Source organism: Mesoplodon bidens, assembly GCF_964165515.1.
Source record: "Mesoplodon bidens genome assembly, chromosome: 6".
Taxonomy (NCBI): domain Eukaryota; kingdom Metazoa; phylum Chordata; class Mammalia; order Artiodactyla; family Ziphiidae; genus Mesoplodon; species Mesoplodon bidens.
The window spans coordinates 84,048,645-84,066,052 of record NC_138162.1 but is presented as its reverse complement, the minus strand read 5'-3'; the positions used below and the strand labels follow the sequence as shown (position 1 = coordinate 84,066,052).

The 17,408-nt window shown below is 44.3% G+C and overlaps 2 protein-coding genes across 2 annotated transcripts in view; one reads left to right on the top strand and one right to left on the bottom strand.

Annotated features, from left to right (window-relative positions):
• Positions 1–14,641, bottom strand: part of OSTF1 (osteoclast stimulating factor 1) — a 53,462-nt gene extending 38,821 nt beyond the window's left edge. The window contains exon 1 of the mRNA XM_081238468.1: positions 14,345–14,641. Within this exon, the coding sequence (XP_081094594.1) occupies positions 14,345–14,378 (34 nt within the window). The 5' untranslated portion in view covers positions 14,379–14,641. The remainder of the gene's footprint in view (positions 1–14,344) is intronic.
• Positions 14,642–14,947: 306 nt separating this feature from the next.
• The window catches only part of NMRK1 (nicotinamide riboside kinase 1), a 33,628-nt gene continuing 31,167 nt past the window's right edge, over positions 14,948–17,408 (top strand). The window contains exon 1 of the mRNA XM_081236654.1: positions 14,948–15,070. The gene's annotated coding sequence lies outside the window, so the exon portion shown is untranslated. The remainder of the gene's footprint in view (positions 15,071–17,408) is intronic.

Here is a 17,408-nt window from a genome sequence, read left to right as displayed (position 1 = left end):
CCCCATTCCAATGGCAGGGTTGAGTGGTTATAACAGAGACCATCTGTGGCCCACAAAGCCTAAAACATTTACTATCTGTACCTTTACAGAAAAAGTCTGCTGCCCTCTATCCCATGGTCCCCCTTTTCCTGTGAAGGACAAGTCAGACCAAAGAAGCATATGTCAGGCTGAGGAGCTGTGGGCCTGCCTCTCACTGGCCCCGCAAGCAGTCTGGGGCTCCGCCTCGCCCTATGGGAAATGAGTCCATACATCCAAGATTGAAATAGAAAATTCCCTAACACTGGAACCTCTCATCTAAAAGGGAATGAGCCATTTAAGCTCACATTTATGGGACACTTACCATGGACCAGACACCATGCAAAGTGCTGACTTGCAGCAACTCTTTTAATCCTCAAAACAATCCTGGGACATAAATACTTTATTAAGACTATTTTACAGCTGAGGTAACTGAGGTCAGAGGGGTTAACTAGTCCAGGTCTACACAGCTAGGAAGCTGCAGAGATGAGGTTTAAACCCATGCTGTCTGGCTCCAGGGCTCATGCTCTAAACACTCTGGATGTGGCTCCAAAAGATCTGAGCTTTTAATGCTGGCACACTGGGATTCAATGGGTTTAAACAAATTTATATATGTAAAGTACTGAGTGCAGTTCCTGAGGTGTTGTATGTGCCCATAAGTGTTAGCTTTTACTAATTACTATAAAATTTTACCTTATTCCTTATTCCTTGAGTTTTTATCTTCACTGGCAAGATGGCCTTATCAAAACCCTATATATTATATATATCCTGTATATTAGATATACATATTCTATATTATATATATACCCTATGTATCCTGTATGTTAGATAATTTATCATTTATAAGACCCCCACAGAGAAACTGAAATGCTTTTGTTAAGCAAACAAAGCATAACATCTAATATTATATCCCTTAGTGGCTATTAAAAAATTCAATGAGACTTTTTTTTTTTTTTTTTGCAGTACGCGGGCCTCTCACTGCTGTGGCCTCTCCCACTGCGGAGCACAGGCTCCGGACGCGCAGGCTCAGCGGCCATGGCTCACGGGCCAAGCCGCTCCGCAGCACGCGGGATCCTCCCAGACCGGGGCACGAACCCATGTCCCCTGCATCGGCAGGCGGACTCTCAACCACTGCGCCACCAGGGAAGCCCTCAATGAGACTTTTAAGTTGTCATTTTTGTCATTTTGTCATTAAGTTGTCAGCTCAGGCTTCCTCAACAAAATACTATAGACTGGGTGCTTCAGCAGCAAACATTTACTTCTCACAGTTCTAGAGGCTAGGAAGTCCAGGATCAAGATGCTGGTCAATTTGGGTACTGGTGAGAGCACTCTTCCTGGCTGGCAGATGGCTGCCTTCTCACTGTGTGCACACATGGCCTTTCCTCTGTACGGGAACAGATAGAGAGATCTCTCTTCCTCATCTTACAAAAACACTAATCCCATCATGTGGGCCCCACCCTCATGACCCAAATCTAACCTTAATTACTTCCCCAAGGCCCCATCCCCATCGCATTGGGGGTTAGGACTTCAATACATGAATTCTGGGGGGGACATAAACATTCAGTCCATAACAGCAATGAATATAGAATTACAGAAAAAAAAGAAATGCATGAACATGTAAATGTATACATATGTTGTTACACAGGTTACCACAGTAATAATAAAAAAGGGATTTATCATAACCTTTAAAAAAATTAGCTTTGGGGGGATAGGCTTATGTTATGTAAATATAATATCACTGGTGGTAATTTATACATACAATCAGCTATGTAAAATAAAGATATTCACAGAAGGAAAACTGGGAGGAAACAACAACACAATGTAATCTCTGGGTGGTAGAACTATGAGTCATGTTTATTTTCTTCTCTATTTTCTTAATTGTTTACAAAGAATACAAATCCCATACATAACCAGGAAAACATGGTCTCTTTTAATGCCCTATTGAAGGACAACCTAAAAATTATGTGTACTTTATTTATCGGCAGAGTATTTATTAACATGAGTCCTTTTCTTTTTTTGGCCACACCGCACAGCTTGTGGGATTTTAGTTCCCCAACCAGGGATCGAACCTGGGCCCTCAGCAAGCAGAGCACAGAGTCCTAACCACTGGACCACCAGGGAATTCCCCTCCTTTGTCCTCTTTGACTCTCTGATCTCACTATCAAAAAAAAGAATTGGTGGAAAGACAAGCAACTGTAATGCCAAGTATGCTCACTCACAAAAATGAGAATACAGGAATCATGTAAGCAACACAGACAGTGGGTAAACTCTTAGGTCAGTGCTGGCTGTATGGGAGAAGGCATACACTTTGTTTTTGGAAAAATGACAGGAGTGGCAAAGAGGGGCAGGCGACAGGGTAGGGCAGACCTGGGAAACAGAGCAGTATACAGACAGAGGGGCTGGAGGCCAGAAAGGGTGGCCTAGGAATGTCACGTAGATCAATGTGCCTGAAGCCTGGCAGGAGAAATGGTGAGAGATTAGGCTGGGGACCTGAGCACAGATGGGCTAGAGATTTCTCAAATTCTTCTGATACCCACATTAAGAAATATTTTGCACATCAGGACCAAGGAAACACACACACACACACACACACACTCAAAAAATGAAAAATTTTTCACCAAAAATACTTATCCTTACATTTACGATATGAACGTGTGTAACCAGTGTTTAGAGACCAAATGGAAATTTTTCAGATTTAGATATCTGGCACTCCTTGCAATAATAAAATATTCTCAGAATATATTAAAAAATGGCCTTGGAAATTATTTTATTTCAAGAGATTTTTTTTCATTTGAGCAAATAATAAGTGGACAAGCTTAAACTTCAGACTTCATGAATGACTAATTCCTTGGGAATTAGTACATGGGAAATAAAAATTTGCAAAAACAGCAACAAAAATGGCTTTAGCCCTCTATAAAGACACACGCTAGCAAGACAACATGATGATAAAATGTTTCCTTTATTTAAAGCAGAACCCCTTTAAAACCTGATATAGGGACAAAGATATACACTGTATCTAAAAAAAGAATAAGAGAATCTCTAGAGATATAGAACAGAGCTTAAGTACTCACTTCATGCTTACCGGATGGACACACAGGGGTCAAATCTGTAGCGAGAGCATTTTACTATTTCTAGTTAATCCTAGAACTCTTGTATAGTAATACAAACTCTGGATGTGTGAAAAATATTATCAAACACAACAGGAAAAATTAATTAGATGGCAAAGAATAAGCAATAACCTTGAAACTGAGCCCCTCTCAGTTCAGAAGAAGAATTAAAATTTTCTTCTGCAGCACATATGAGAGACTCTGAAAAAGTCCCTATCCACCACAAACAATAAATGCTGGAGAGGGTGTGGAGAGAAGGGAACTGTCTTGCACTGTTGGTGGGAATGTAAATTGATACAGCCACTATGGAGAACAGTATGGAGGTTCCTTAAAAAACTAAAAATAGAACTACCATACCACCCAGCAATCCCACTACTGGGCATATACCCTGAGAAAACCATAATTCAAAAAGAGTCATGTACCACAATGTTCATTGCAGCTCTATTTACAATAGCCAGGACATGGAAGCAACCTAAGTGTCCACTGACAGATGAATGGATAAAGAAGATGTGGCACATATATACAATGGAATATTACTCAGCCATAAAAAGAAACTAAATTGAGTTATTTGCAGTGAGGTGGATGGTTACCTAGAGTCTGTCAGACAGAGTGATGTAAGTCAGGAAGAGAAAAACAAATACCGTATGCTAACACATATATATGGAATCTAAAAAAAAATAAAAAAAGGTTCTTAAGAACCTAGGGGCAGGACAGGAATAAAGACAGATGCAGATGTAGAGAATGGACTTGAGGACACGGGGAGGGGGAAGGGTAAACTGGGATGAAGTGAGAGAGTGGCATGGACATATATACGCTATCAAATGTAAAATAGATAGCTAGTGGGAAGCAGCTGCATAGCACAGGGAGATCAGCTTGGTGCTTTGTGACCACCTAGAGGGGTGGGATAGGAAGGATGGGAGTGAGACCCAAGAAGGAAGAGATATGAGGATATATGTATACGTATAGCTGATTCACTTTGTTTTAAAGCAGAAACTAACACACCATTGTAAAGCAATTATACTCCAATAAAGATGTTAAAAAAAGTCCCTATCCAGAGTTATAACAGAACCAAAACCAGGAAAGTGAGTTCAGAGAGGCCATCTATAGGAAACCAACAAGATGTCTAAGACATTCATTCCTTCCAAGATCATCTACTCACTAAGACAACAGCTTTTAAACTGGAAATTGTTTCCCTAATTGCATCCTTTCTCAAGTCACACAACAGTGCTCCTTCAAAAGGTTTATGAAGGGCTTCCCTGGTGGCGCAGTGGTTGAGAGTCCGCCTGCCGATGTAGGGGACACGGGTTCATGCCCCGGTCCGGGAGGATCCCACATGCCGCAGAGCGGCAAGGCCCGTGAGCCATGGCCGCTGGGCCTGCGCGTCCAGAGCCTGTGCCCCGCGGCGGGAGAGGCCACAGCAGTGAGAGTTCCGTGTACCACACACACAAAAAAAAGGTTTATGAAGTATTCCAAAGGGTCACGTTCCTGGCATGAAAGTGGTGAGCCTTGCCCGGTGGCCCCAGAAACGTTGGACATGACACCTCTAGTGGTAGCTACGCCCATCGGCCGTTCCAGGGCCAGACCTGGCATTGTTGAAGACTCAGCCCTGGCAAGGGTTTGCCCTAGGTGATGAGTTCCTCTGCCCAACTCATCTGGTCCTGAAAGTCAAGATTGCCTGTGGAAAGGAGGGGCTACAACTGGAAGGTCTGGGAAGACCCAAAGAGACCAAGTGACTCCTGGAAAAGGTCAGGGGAGAACCTTAACCCCAAGAAATGCTCAGGTATTCTCCCAAACCAGATCAGCTGTTGGGAGGAGGAACAGAGGAAGAGAGAATGGAGTCCTTAGGATTTCCCCCTAGAGAAGGACAAGGCTAGAGAGAGACAAACAAAAAGTTCTAGTTTTCTGGGGTTATAATTAACATAGGGTAATTACAGGACCGTTCTTATGAAAATCTCCCTTCTACTCGAGGTCTTGGGCAGGAGCTGTGATAACATCCCTGAGGGTTCTACACTTACTTTCAGTGACTAACGTCAGCCACTAGAAGGGCCAAGGCACCTTTCACACCTACTCCTGAGACTGCAAATTGCTCTGGACTTTTTCTTAACTCTTTCATTAATGGATGCCCAGAAGATCATTTCTCTTTTTTATTAACACAGGGTCATGGGGGAAGGCAAAGTATTGAGACATTGGAATTTGTTCTTAAACTTCTAGGAATACCGCTGGTCCCCTCCCTTGAGCTTGCAGAACTATTTGTTGTTTACAATGTGGATGGGTAGACAGTGAAAATAACCTCTCTGTCCACAGGGACAGAAGAGGGAAAACTCCATGCTCTCTAGGGCAGTGGCTTTCCACCAATATGCAACGGTCATCCAAATTGCAGGCTTTTGTAATAATTACTAGGAATTTGCCCTCCTTCAGTACCCACCGTCCAGATGCAGACGTACCCTGCCTCCTCTTGTCACCTGTCCTAACAAATTGCAGTTCTTTACCTATAGTCTTAAAGATGCTTAGTGAAAAATTAATACTCAAAAGCACTATAATAATTTTTAACTATGAACCAAATTTTTTGTGTGTGAGTTCTAAAGTTATAGCAATAAAACTTTTTCCCATCAGTACAATTCTATGTTCTTAACACTGTCATTGTATCAGAAGCCCTGTAAGCATGTAAATGTTATTTTCTTTAAAGAGTTGGTTTCTTGTGTGAGATCTACATAACTGACAGAGCGATGGGTGGGCTGAGAACCACTCTCTTAGAGGAAGACTGTCAATCCTCTTTTAGAGAGAAGCATTGAAAACCCTCCTTCCTGGAATGAAATGTGAGAATTTCTATACGGCGAGGTCTGAACTTGAATTCATGGCTTAAAACTATCACCTCCAATAAAGACAGGAAAGAAAACAAGGAGAAAAGGGGATTCTGAACAGTATTTTACACAGAGAATTAATTTCTAAAAACTAGCCAAAGGGCTTTCCTGGTAGCGCAGTGGTTAAGAATCGGCCTGCCAATGAAGGGGACATGGGTTCAAGCCCTGGTCCAGGAAGATCCCACATGGCATAGAGCAAGTAACCTCGTGTGCCACAACTACTGAGCCTGCACTCTAGAGCCTATGAGCCACAACTACTGAGCCCGCATGCCACAATTACTGAAGCCCGCGCACCTAGAACCCGTGCTTCGCAACAAGAGAAGCCACCACAAGAAGCCCACGCACCACAACGAAGAGTAGGCCCCCCTCACCACAACTAGACAAAGCCTGTGCTTAGCAATGAAGACCCAACTCAGGCCCAAAAAACAAAAACAAAACTAGCCGAAGATATATTCTTAGATCTCAAATCTATGGAGCCGATATTATTGAGTTATAATTAATGTTATACATTTTCCAAACATAAACATCCACATCATGGCTACATTTTGCGAGGGTCTTACTGGAATCCGTGCATGCAGACCCCAGACACATTTCTACAGAGCCATCCCAATGTTGCCTTCTAGGCAGCTGCAAAAAAAAAAAAAAACCCAAAACTCCACTGCCCTGTGTAGCCAGAGACCTAAATGAAATCAGATCAGACCTAATTAAGAATACATTATGTCCCCACCCTAACCCACTTCCCATCCTTCTCTCTCTCTCTCTCTCTCATAGAAATCTGGATTTATGAACTGCCTTTAAAAAGTATTTAATTCCTCCATGTTTGCATTCATGTGGCACTGAACACTGGAAGTAGCAGGAAGATGGGTAGGGCTTATCGAAAATGTCCAGGGGTTCTATAAAAAGCACAGGATGAAATCATGTAGAAATTTGGGGAATTATCTGAAAAGTCAGTCTAAGGCAATAGAGATTCAGAATCAGATTTAGAATCAAACGAAAAACTGAGGCCCAGAGTAGTCTAGGGACTGCTTATCAAAGTGACCTAGCAAATTAATTGAAAAAAAAAAAAAAAACTGGGACCAGAACTTCACCCCAAAACTAATGTCCATTTCCCATGACTATATTCTGCATCCTTCTCCTCCAGATCACAGCCTAGTCCCAGAATATCTGCCCTAATTAGCCCACCTTTATGCTTAAATTCCTATTACTAAAGACTAGTTCATTTGAAAAGCGAATTTCTCTCTCAGGAATCTTACTTTTAGCTTATTTTTTAATGTAAGCACATTGGGGAAGGGGATTTTGATAAATCAATGATTGGTTTAACACTGCAGGTGAATTTAGTCATCAGATGTGAAGCAGTGAGTTTATTCTCAGAGGAGAGGAAACCAAGTCCCAGGTGATGTCAGCAACGAAAACCAGGATGGTCCTGAGCGGGATATTATAAGGCTCTCTGGGAGTGTGGCCCTGGTCCCAGAGGTGCCAAAATCAGAGCTCCAACAACAACTGGCTATGGCACTCAGGTCTGCCAAAGGTTAGGTCTGAAGGATGGGTGTCCCAGGGGAAATCCATCTAAGAGCAGACACAGATGGATGCCAATCTTAAGGTCACAGCATGTTGGAAAGGCACGGGTGTGTTAGCCAAAGGGCCGTACAACATGGAGCACGTGTCCAAGCAAGCTAATGACAAGGGTTCAGGGCAGCAGAAATCCCAGGGCCAGTTAACAAGAGAGTGCCTGGTTAGATGTCAAAACATCAAAGAGACCCAGTACCAACCACGAATCAGGAAACGGGCAGGAACCCATTATGGAGAACAGAGCTCCTACTAAACCAGTGTCAAGTCCTAGGGACCATTTAGAGACCCAATATTTCGGTATAGAATTGGCCCTCAAGAGTGGCAAGGTGTTAGGCAAGAACTAGAAGCAGCCCTATATGGATGGGGCAGACTCCCTGAAAGAGGAAGCGTGCAGTCACCATAAGCAGCTGACTCCCACTTCACGGCTCTGCTTAACGTAGGCCCAGGTTGTGGTTAGCAGCTGCTTGCGTGTCTTAGATTTAGAACCTGAGTACAGACGAATAACAGAGAATGATTTACTCCTCAACAGAAAAACAACGTTGAAAACTATCTCGGGTTTGGTATACCGTTCAGAAATGAACTTTGGAGGAAATGGTGTCTGTTGCTATGTTTCCCAGCCAGTTTCTTTGCCTGAAAAACCAGTTTAGGTCCTCCCAGGGCTACTGTCAACAAACTTGCACTGACTCATCAAAACAATGGGCCCAACAAGCAGCCCCCAAACCCTGTAAACATGGATAGGCAACATTTTAGAGATAATCCTAAGAATCTGGTTTCCAAGAAAGGAAATATGAGACTCTGTGGAATCTTCCAAATCTGGAGTCTTGAGATACCTGCCAACTGTGCCAAAAGCCTGGAGGAGCTTCTCTCAGCCTCTAGCTGCCCTCATCTATGCTCAGAGAGCTGGAATTTGGAGGGGTCCTCCCCCTAAGCATGGATTGGGTCAAGAAATTCCAAGAAGACAACAGCCACTCCACAACACCCTCCAGGTGGAAGTAATGTCCTTGTCTCATACAAGTGAGTTGAATCAAGCCTTTCCTGGTAGATGAGAGAATCCTGAAATAGGACCCATGAGTTTCTCAGAACCTACCAAAATCCCTGGAGTGTAGGGATGCCAGAAAGACTCTCCAGGGCTGCTTTCAAAGCATTGTTAAGAGGCTGGAGGCAGACCCTCCAGCAAGAGAATCAACTTGGTCTAGAGACCCTAGATCCGACTCCAGGGTCTTCCTGAATTTGAATTTAAATTGCTTTTAGGTTCCCTGGGAAACAGGAGCACCAGACTGGGAAGCAACCCTCAGATCCCTCCCCCCAACCCCGGGACCCCCGGCCTCTCGCCATCCCACTGTCCCCTCTGTGGCTTGCCCTCTTGCTGCAGCCACCACCTCCACCTTTTGCCCGTCTTACCCAAGTGCCCTTCCCAAAACCCTGAGTGGCACCACCCTCCCTCCCAAGCTTGTCTCTCAGTGGCTGAAGACCCCAGGGGTGGGGGGCTTCCTCACCGTCCTGCCCACCTAGCTGCAACTGGAGCCAGGCACCTACATCCTCCACACCCTCTCGAAGCTGCTGCTCTGCCCTCGGCCCTGACACTTGGAGGGTGAAGACCAGCCTGTGTGCTCGCCTGCTGACTCAGTGCTCTACTGGCTGTGCCCCCTCGGGCCTCCTGTCTTCTTGGCTTCAGGCTGGCAGGGCTGCCCATGCCCCCTGCCCCTTCCTCTCAACCTGCAACTTGTACCCACTCTGAGCTGGCTCCTCTAATAAATTCATGTCCACAGGGGGGTTAAAAAAAAAGAAAAGAAAAGAAAAGAATGAGTACGTTCTTTCGTTCCAAGAATATAAAACCAAGGTAATTTATCAAATTCTAAGGAATGCTAACAAGTTGAACATGCTAATCAAAATGCACAAATACAAAACTCTCCCCTAACTCTTACCCTGAGAGTAAGCTGAGAGATTTGCCTTGTAACTTTCTAAAAATTCTACAGATACTCAAACAGTGAGTGGGAAACAACTGGCAAGAACTAATAAAAAGGAGGTGGCCTCAGCGGTCCCACCAGTGACCTGTGTAAGTGAGTTGAAGCTGTGGCCCTCTTTAACTCATTTCTGCAAACTACCACCCCCAGCTCTTGTTAACACTCTAACAAACAGATAAAAGCACCTGAGTAGATGGCTCACATGTGGACGTTCAAATGCTTGCTTTCTGTGTGGAGCGATACTGTTTTCCACAACCTGCTACACTAGGCAAACGGCTTTCTCTTTAATTCAGAACAAATTTCTCTGGTTCACAGTTCCACACCAAATCCCCCTGGCTTCTGTGAGAGAAGCTCAGCTCCTACGCAGTCAATCAAACGTGGGCAGGACGTCATGTCAAGTTATTTCATTTCTGTTCACGTCAAACGACTTTTCCCTCTTTTCTGCCTACCAAATTCTTACTCAGCATTCAAGACCCTGCTTAATTTTCCCCTCTTCTGTGACATCTTTTCAGCTTCCTCAAGCTCCTTGCCTTGTACTTCCTAGACCTCTGACCACACTTTGATAATATCTCCTATCACATGCGTTGTAATTTTTCTGTGTAAGGCACGCACACACATACTTGGTAGGGAAGTATATTAGTACAACCTCTTTGGAGAGCATTTTGGAAATGTCTGTGAATACGGCAATGCACATACCCTCTGACACAACGATCCCACTGCCAGGACTTTGTCCTGTGGATATACTCACACAGGTAAGCAACAAGGTTGTTGTAACACTATTTGTTGTAACAAAAGAGTGGAAATGATCGAAGCGCATTTTAATATGGGTCTGGTTAAATAAATACAATAGAGTACCATGCAGTAAGAATCAGAAATCTCTCTCCATACTGGTGTCTGATACTCTTTTCCCAAAGTCCTTTAATTTATCTGATAGAGAATCTTTTTTCCCCAGCTTTATTGAAGTATGAATGACAAGTCAGTAGAGAATTTTGACTTAATAGCTCACATCAGCCCACTAAAAGGGTGTGTCTGCCCCCTCTCTCTCCTCCTCTCCTCACCCCCATGTATTTTGCTTCCCCTGGCCATAAAGCAAGTGAGGACAAATTTGGCGATGGTCTTCATTGGACGTGAAGTATATGAGGTGAAGGGGATCAGAAAATGTCAACCCAAAATATGCCACTTTGGCATAAGGATTATTTTGAGTTGAAGGCAATTGAGAAAAAGCAGACACAGGAAGAACTCTGAGCCCTCCCCCATCTTCCTGAAAGCAAGGCATAAATTCCCCATGAAGGTATCCTCCTCCTGTAGGTCCCCCATTAAAGACAGAGGAGAAGAACCCTTATCACCAGGGATAGAGATGGCACAGAGATGACTCTGCATAAGTCAACCTTACTAAAATAACTCTTATTTTCCATTAGTTTCCCCATATCTCTACCTTCCCACAATTTACTCCCCGAGAAGTTCAACGCCTCTTTCCTTTTAGTCACTTCTCTACAATGTGTCGCCCTTTGTTAAAGTGGTATATAAACGTCCAAGTCTAACCACTTCTTTGGATTTTGACTCTTTTCTGTATAGCCGTTATGCACATAAAATTAAAAACATCAATTCAATTTGTATGCCTTTTCCTCCTGTTAATCTGGTTTTTTGTTGGTTTAATTCAGTTAATTCACAGTAACTAGATATCAAACCTAAGAGGGTAGAGGAAAAGTTTTTTTCTCCCTTACAGAGGCATGTCAGAAAAGCTCATCACTTAGTCCCATTGAAGTCAAACCATGGGAATGCTGAAAACACAAGACGGAGGGGACCCCACTACTTCCAGGAGTCGTGTTGATGGACACTGCCTCCATCCTTTGCTATTTAATGTGAAGCTACAAGATATGCCCAATCACAGTCTCCCCTGCTTTCTTCTAGACAAAGACTTTAGTATGTATCAAGACTTTTTATGTAACTGCCACACATACAAAGTATAGTTGCTGTGCAGTTACAAAGAAACAAGAGACTATTCTACTCTCAAAAAGTGTCAAATATTGTTAATCAACTATGCTCCAATATAAAATTAAAAAACATGGGCTTCCCTGGTGGCGCAGTGGTTGAGAGTCTGCCTGCCGATGCGGGGGACGCGGGTTCGTGCCTCGGTCTGGGAGGATCCCGCGTGTCGCCAAGCGGCTGGGCCCGTGGGCCGTGGGTCGTGGCCGCTGGGCCTGCGCGTCCGGAGCCTGTGCCCCGCGACGATAGAGGCCACAGCAGTGAGAGGCCCGCATACCAAAAAAAATTAAATTAAATTAAATTAAAAAACAATTTTAAGTGTCAAATAGTCTAATACAGATCCAATTAAAGAGGGGAACTATACAAAGCAAATGCAAATAATACAACTGCATACGTTAATAAAGGTGGCTGCCCAAGTAAACCCAGTCCAACCTAAAAGAACCCTCACAGGTTTCTCTGCCCAAAATGCATAGACTCCAGTTAAGGCTTTTGTTCCATTCCCAGGCCAAACCAACCACTTCCTAGCTTTGAGACCTTACAAAGTTTATTTAACCTCACTAAGTCCTATTTCATCCATAAAATGGGGATATTAGGATCCACCTCATAGGGAAATTAGAACAATTAAATGAGACGGAGCATACAAAGTACTTGGCACAGTGCCTGACACTCAGGGCCAAATAAATGTTAACTATTACTATTATCATCATCATCATCATCATTCTGGAATTTTCAAGATGTTTCTCAGACTTTATTCTGCCATCAGGTATTAACAGAGCATCAAGTTTATGAAGGAAAATTATTCATGTGCACACCTCGAGCCAACTCCGTATCTCACCTTTAACTAATTCATTTATTCAGAGAAGAAAAAATTATACAAAACTTCAGATCATTTTAGGTGAAAACCTTTTCCCTCTCAAAGGTGTTATATAAGCAACATATGTGTGACATCTTTGAAGTTTTATGTTTTTACTGTAAATATGAAAGAACCCAAAACACTGACATATGCTCCTTCAAAGTCCCACTAATTTATTTTCCCAAGACAAGCGAAATATTTATACCACTTTACTTCCACCACCAAAATCAATAAGCCATTTAAAAGAATTGGTCAAGGTCAGACATCAGGCTTCTAACTACAGAGGAAGGTTATCAAACGTGCTTCGAATGAGAGGATTCTAGTCCAAATCTCATTCAACATCTTTTGGCCCATCTTTACCTCGAGACTCAGAATAAAGTCTCTTTTTAAAAAGTTTTTGTGAGGGAGTTCCTCAGTGGCCTTATTGGTTAGTATTCCAGGCTTTCACAGCCATGGCCGTGTGATCCCTAAGCCACACCTGGGCAAACACACACATAAACATCACGTCGATGTCCCTCCTGCTACAGCACAGACATCACTTAACGTCTAGAGATGAAAAACCTCATGAACGGCTTCTCAGGACCTTCTTTGAAATAAAGTACTCTGTTGAGCTATCAAAGAACAACTCTTCTTTGTTGGTTACTTGAGGTCCTGATTTACATCTGAGTGTAGAAGGTTGCTGCCTCCTACAAACGCACTTAAAATGCAAATTCCTCATCAGACTGCATATCTAAAGAAGCACAGAGCCCACTTCTAGCCTTTCTCCACCATTGCTCACAGTGGAGCCAAAGTCCCAACAAAGTCACGCCCAGCCCAGCAAAATTGAAGTCCTCAGTGAATGACTATGTCATATATGTGAGTATGTACATAATTTTCAAATAAAATGATTTGAAACTACCACTGTATGATGGTAAAGGAAGAAAACTGGAAAATCATGAAAGTTGAAGTGCTTGACTAAAGTTTAGAAAAATCAAGAAAAAAATTAATCACTGAAATTACTCCTTCCTAATCAAGGTTACTTCGAAATTCAATGTAAATGGATAAATGTCAGCCTGTGCTATGCTGAATGAAGTTGCATGAGATTGGAAGAAAAAAGTTCAGAGTATGTAACAGCCACGTCTCTTCCATTTCCCACGTTTTCAGTAACTACCTACTCAATGAATGCACGAAAGAGTTTATTACAGTGTTTAACTGAAATACCTCAGTCGTTTTTAAATTTTCCTTTCTCCATGTCCCAGAAAATATTCCAAGGATCGAATAAAAAATGAACAAGGACTATCGGCCAAGAAAGCTGCTTGAGGAACTTAGTAAGCTCACCCTCTCCAGTTTAACTCGCCTAATTCACTGAGGGAGTGGAGGCAAACGACTTGTACTGCATGATAAAGTGACACTTCCGAATAGTAATAGCTGAGATTACTCTGCGGCAGCCTAGATTCTTCTAGTCAGGAGCTCGAGTACAGTTTTCTAAAAGCTTTTCCCAAGATCTCGAGGTCAATTTGCGGAGACTCATTCACCCACCCCACCCTACCAGCAGCGCACTTCCCGTTCGCTTTGGCCGGTCAAGAACTAAAACTTGACAGCGACACACACTGGGGGAAAAAAAAAAAAAAAGAGGAAGTGCCTAAAAAACCATTTCAAGACATTTATTTAATTTTTTTCCTAAGGGAGATCAGTGGCCCTGTCTTCCAGGAAATCTCAATGGGACGTAGCCATCACGTCGACTGGAAAGTTGCAGCGAATGACAATGCTGCAAAACCGAGGGTGACTCCTCTTTAAAAATCAAATTTTTAAAATTCCTCGAAAAGCTTCTTGCTATCCAAAACGATCCGTCCCCTGCAGCGAACGCAGCAACGCTAACAACTCCCACCCTGGTGGGTGGCATCGAAAGCGAAGCTCGGGGCCGGGTACGTGCCTTATCTGCCCTGCCAAGTGGCAGAGGGAGCGCAGGGCACGGCGGCGGCCAGGGGACCCAGCGAGCACCTTCCTTACCTGGTTTGACCGGTTTGGGTGGCGGCTTCGACATCTCTCTTCCTGGAGCGGCTGATTTCTAAAGACCACGCACGAAAAGCCAACCGAACGCCCCTCCAGCCGACACTCCGGGTGCCTCAGAGTTTCTTTATGTCTGGTTTGCAGTGGTGCGCCTTCAAGGACCTGCGTCCACCCTGGGCACCCGGACGAGCAGAGGCAGGCAGAGCAGCTCGGCGCAGCGCCCCGCCTCGCCCCGCGGCCGACAGAGCTGTCCAGAGCGCGCAGCAGGGCAGACGAGGAAGTAGCCGCTGCCTCGCCGAGCGCTAATTGGCTCCCCGGCTGCCAGCTTCGCCGCTGCAGGAGCGCGGGCGGCGCGCACGGCGGCGCGCGCGGCGGCCGAAGCATCGGGAGCCGAACGGGGGCGCCGCAGGCTCGGGGCCTGCCTGGCCGCGCGCGCCCTGGACGGGAAAGGGCTGGACTGGGCAGGAGCGCGCGCGCGCAACCACGCTCGCCGGAGTCCCGCCCCATCCAACGCTGGCCGGAGTCGGGCCCCGCGTCCGCTCAGGGTGGGGCAGAGCCCTAAGTTGGCCACCTCTATCCTGCGCCACCTCTCACCCAGGAGGGGCACGGGGGAAGGGGCCGTGGGCCTCTCGGTTAACGAGCTTCGGGGGTTGCGGCGGGTTAGTGACAGGCACGCTTGGCAATCGCCTGTGCCGCTTTGCTTGGGAGCACTCGAACTGGCGCCCGGTGAGTACCTGCCTGACGCCCCGCCGCGCAGACTCCTTGGGGCCTGGAGGTGTTTCCAAAGTGTTCCTGCGCTGGAGCCCGAGCCCCGTTGTGTCTTGCAAGCCCTTTGGGGACTCCTACCACCCTAAATGGGCTGATAAGTGGCCTGCCAAGGAGGACGTGCACTCGTGATGGTGTAGTGCCCTCACGCCCCCTTATAATCCTGAAAACGGGAGTCTGCCTTCTAGAGACCGGACAGGTGGTTGGGAGAAGTCACTGAGTTCAGGGTCAGGTGTTGATCCCTGCCAGAGGAGCCAGCTTGACTCCTCTAGCGTTGAGGTTGACTAACTGCAGCCCTCCTGCTGCCTGTTATTGTACAGCCTAAGAATGGTTTTCAAGTTTATTTTAAAGGCTTAAAAGAAATCAAAAGAAGCAGATTTTGTGGCACGTGAAAATTATATGAAATTCAAATTTCAGTATCCATAAAGTTTTATTAGAACAGAGCCACGGTCATTTGCTTATGTATTGTCTGCGGCCGCTTTCACTTCCTAACAGCAGAGTTGAGCAGCTGCCGCAAAGCCAAAAACATTTACCATCTAGCACTTTGCAGAGCAAGTTTGCCGACCCCAGACCTAGCCGACTGAATTTCCACTGAGCGGTAAGGGCTGGAGCAGACAGTAAATGCACCGTGCGTAAATTCAAAATAGCACAGGCAATATGATAAATCGCTTGTATGTTTGGGGGAAGAAAAATTGAAAAGAAAAACTTTACGTGAGAGTCTATGTAAAATGAAGCTTCGAAGTTTCTACTATGGGTTAGTGACAGAGTGATTCCAAGAGAACTGGGCAAAGGTTGTGTATTCAAACACGCCAGCCTTGGCATTTACCAAAAAGGAGCAAAGTTTAAAAAATAGTAGAAAAAGACTACCCTGTCACATAGAAGATAATCAAAATATTGAATTAAATAAATGAGTGAGAAGTCCTGAAACATTTCACTCTTTTAGAATCCAAAATGTACCGTATTTAGTAGTGAAATAATTTAAATATAGTAAACACATACCAGTTATGAAAAAAGGACTCAACAACATATTTTACTTAGGGTTAAAAAAAGTATAAAAAAGTTAAAAGTACTCATTTTGGATTTGCTGTTTGCCATCTTCATCTGTTCTCCTCCTCCTAAGCAAATTCACTCTGCTGTTGAGGAAAGCCTTGCACTTACTTGGAGAATAAAGTACAGTTGACCCTTAAACAACACAAGTTTTAGCTGCATGTGTTTATTTATACTCGGATTTCTTTCACTAAATTCATACTGCAGTACTACACAATCCAAGGTTGGTTTAATCTGAGAATGCAGAATGGTGGATACAGAGGGCTGAGTAAAGTTATACGTGGATTTTTGATTGTGAGGAGGTTGACATATCCAGCCCCTGAGTTGTTCAAGGGTCAGCTGTACATAAATATCCCACAAGAGTGGCAGTGGTATGTACTCCTAGTAATTGGATGCCCTGGATTGATGAGGTTGGAAAGGCCAAATGGTTGTCCCTCCGGAGACATCCAGTGATTTACAGTTTGTAGGGGATGGAGATTGTGTTTCATTCATTGAGGAGATTGTGTTTCATTCATTGAAGTCTACTTCTACGTATTTTTGGAGCCTGGCACCTCTCGAGTGCAAGCTTTTTAAATGTGGTTTTAAAATAGTTCTTAAACGGGACAACAGGCAGTGAAATAATAGAACATGGTGTGGAGATCGACAGTGCCAGGGCTGAACTTAGAGTTCACCTGAAGCTGCCCTGTGCATCCAACACTGGTTTTGAAATACATGGCTTCTGGAATTGCTATACCCATCCCACACCCCAGCCACTCAGCCCAGCCATAGGTCTTGCTTGTGCTTCTCTCAATTCCCTAACCTCCCACCACAGTGTCACCTGTTCATTGCTAATGGACTGTGCCCAATATTTACCCAAACACTGTCTTGGAAAGGCTAAAACTGCTAACTAATATAGAAGTGAGGGTTCCTATTTTGGTAAAAACTGGCATTTGACTGTGGGAGTTCTCTCCCGAGCCCAGGAGATGTCATAAGAAGATTCTTGACTCCCTTACTGTTAGTTTCTGAACTGTTAGATTTTCCACCCAAATAACCACCTCAAGCCTATTTCAAGTGCTTCAGCCACACTTCCTTGTTATTTACATGCTATGTAATCCGTACAACATCCTCATGTTTATGCATAGATGTGGCAAGAAGCACAGGAGACTAGTAGTCCTTGCCATTCAGTGGATACAGAAAATACCCCATCAATAATACATCAATAAAAATAACATCTATTATACATGAGAGCCTCACAATTAAGCCAGCACCTATG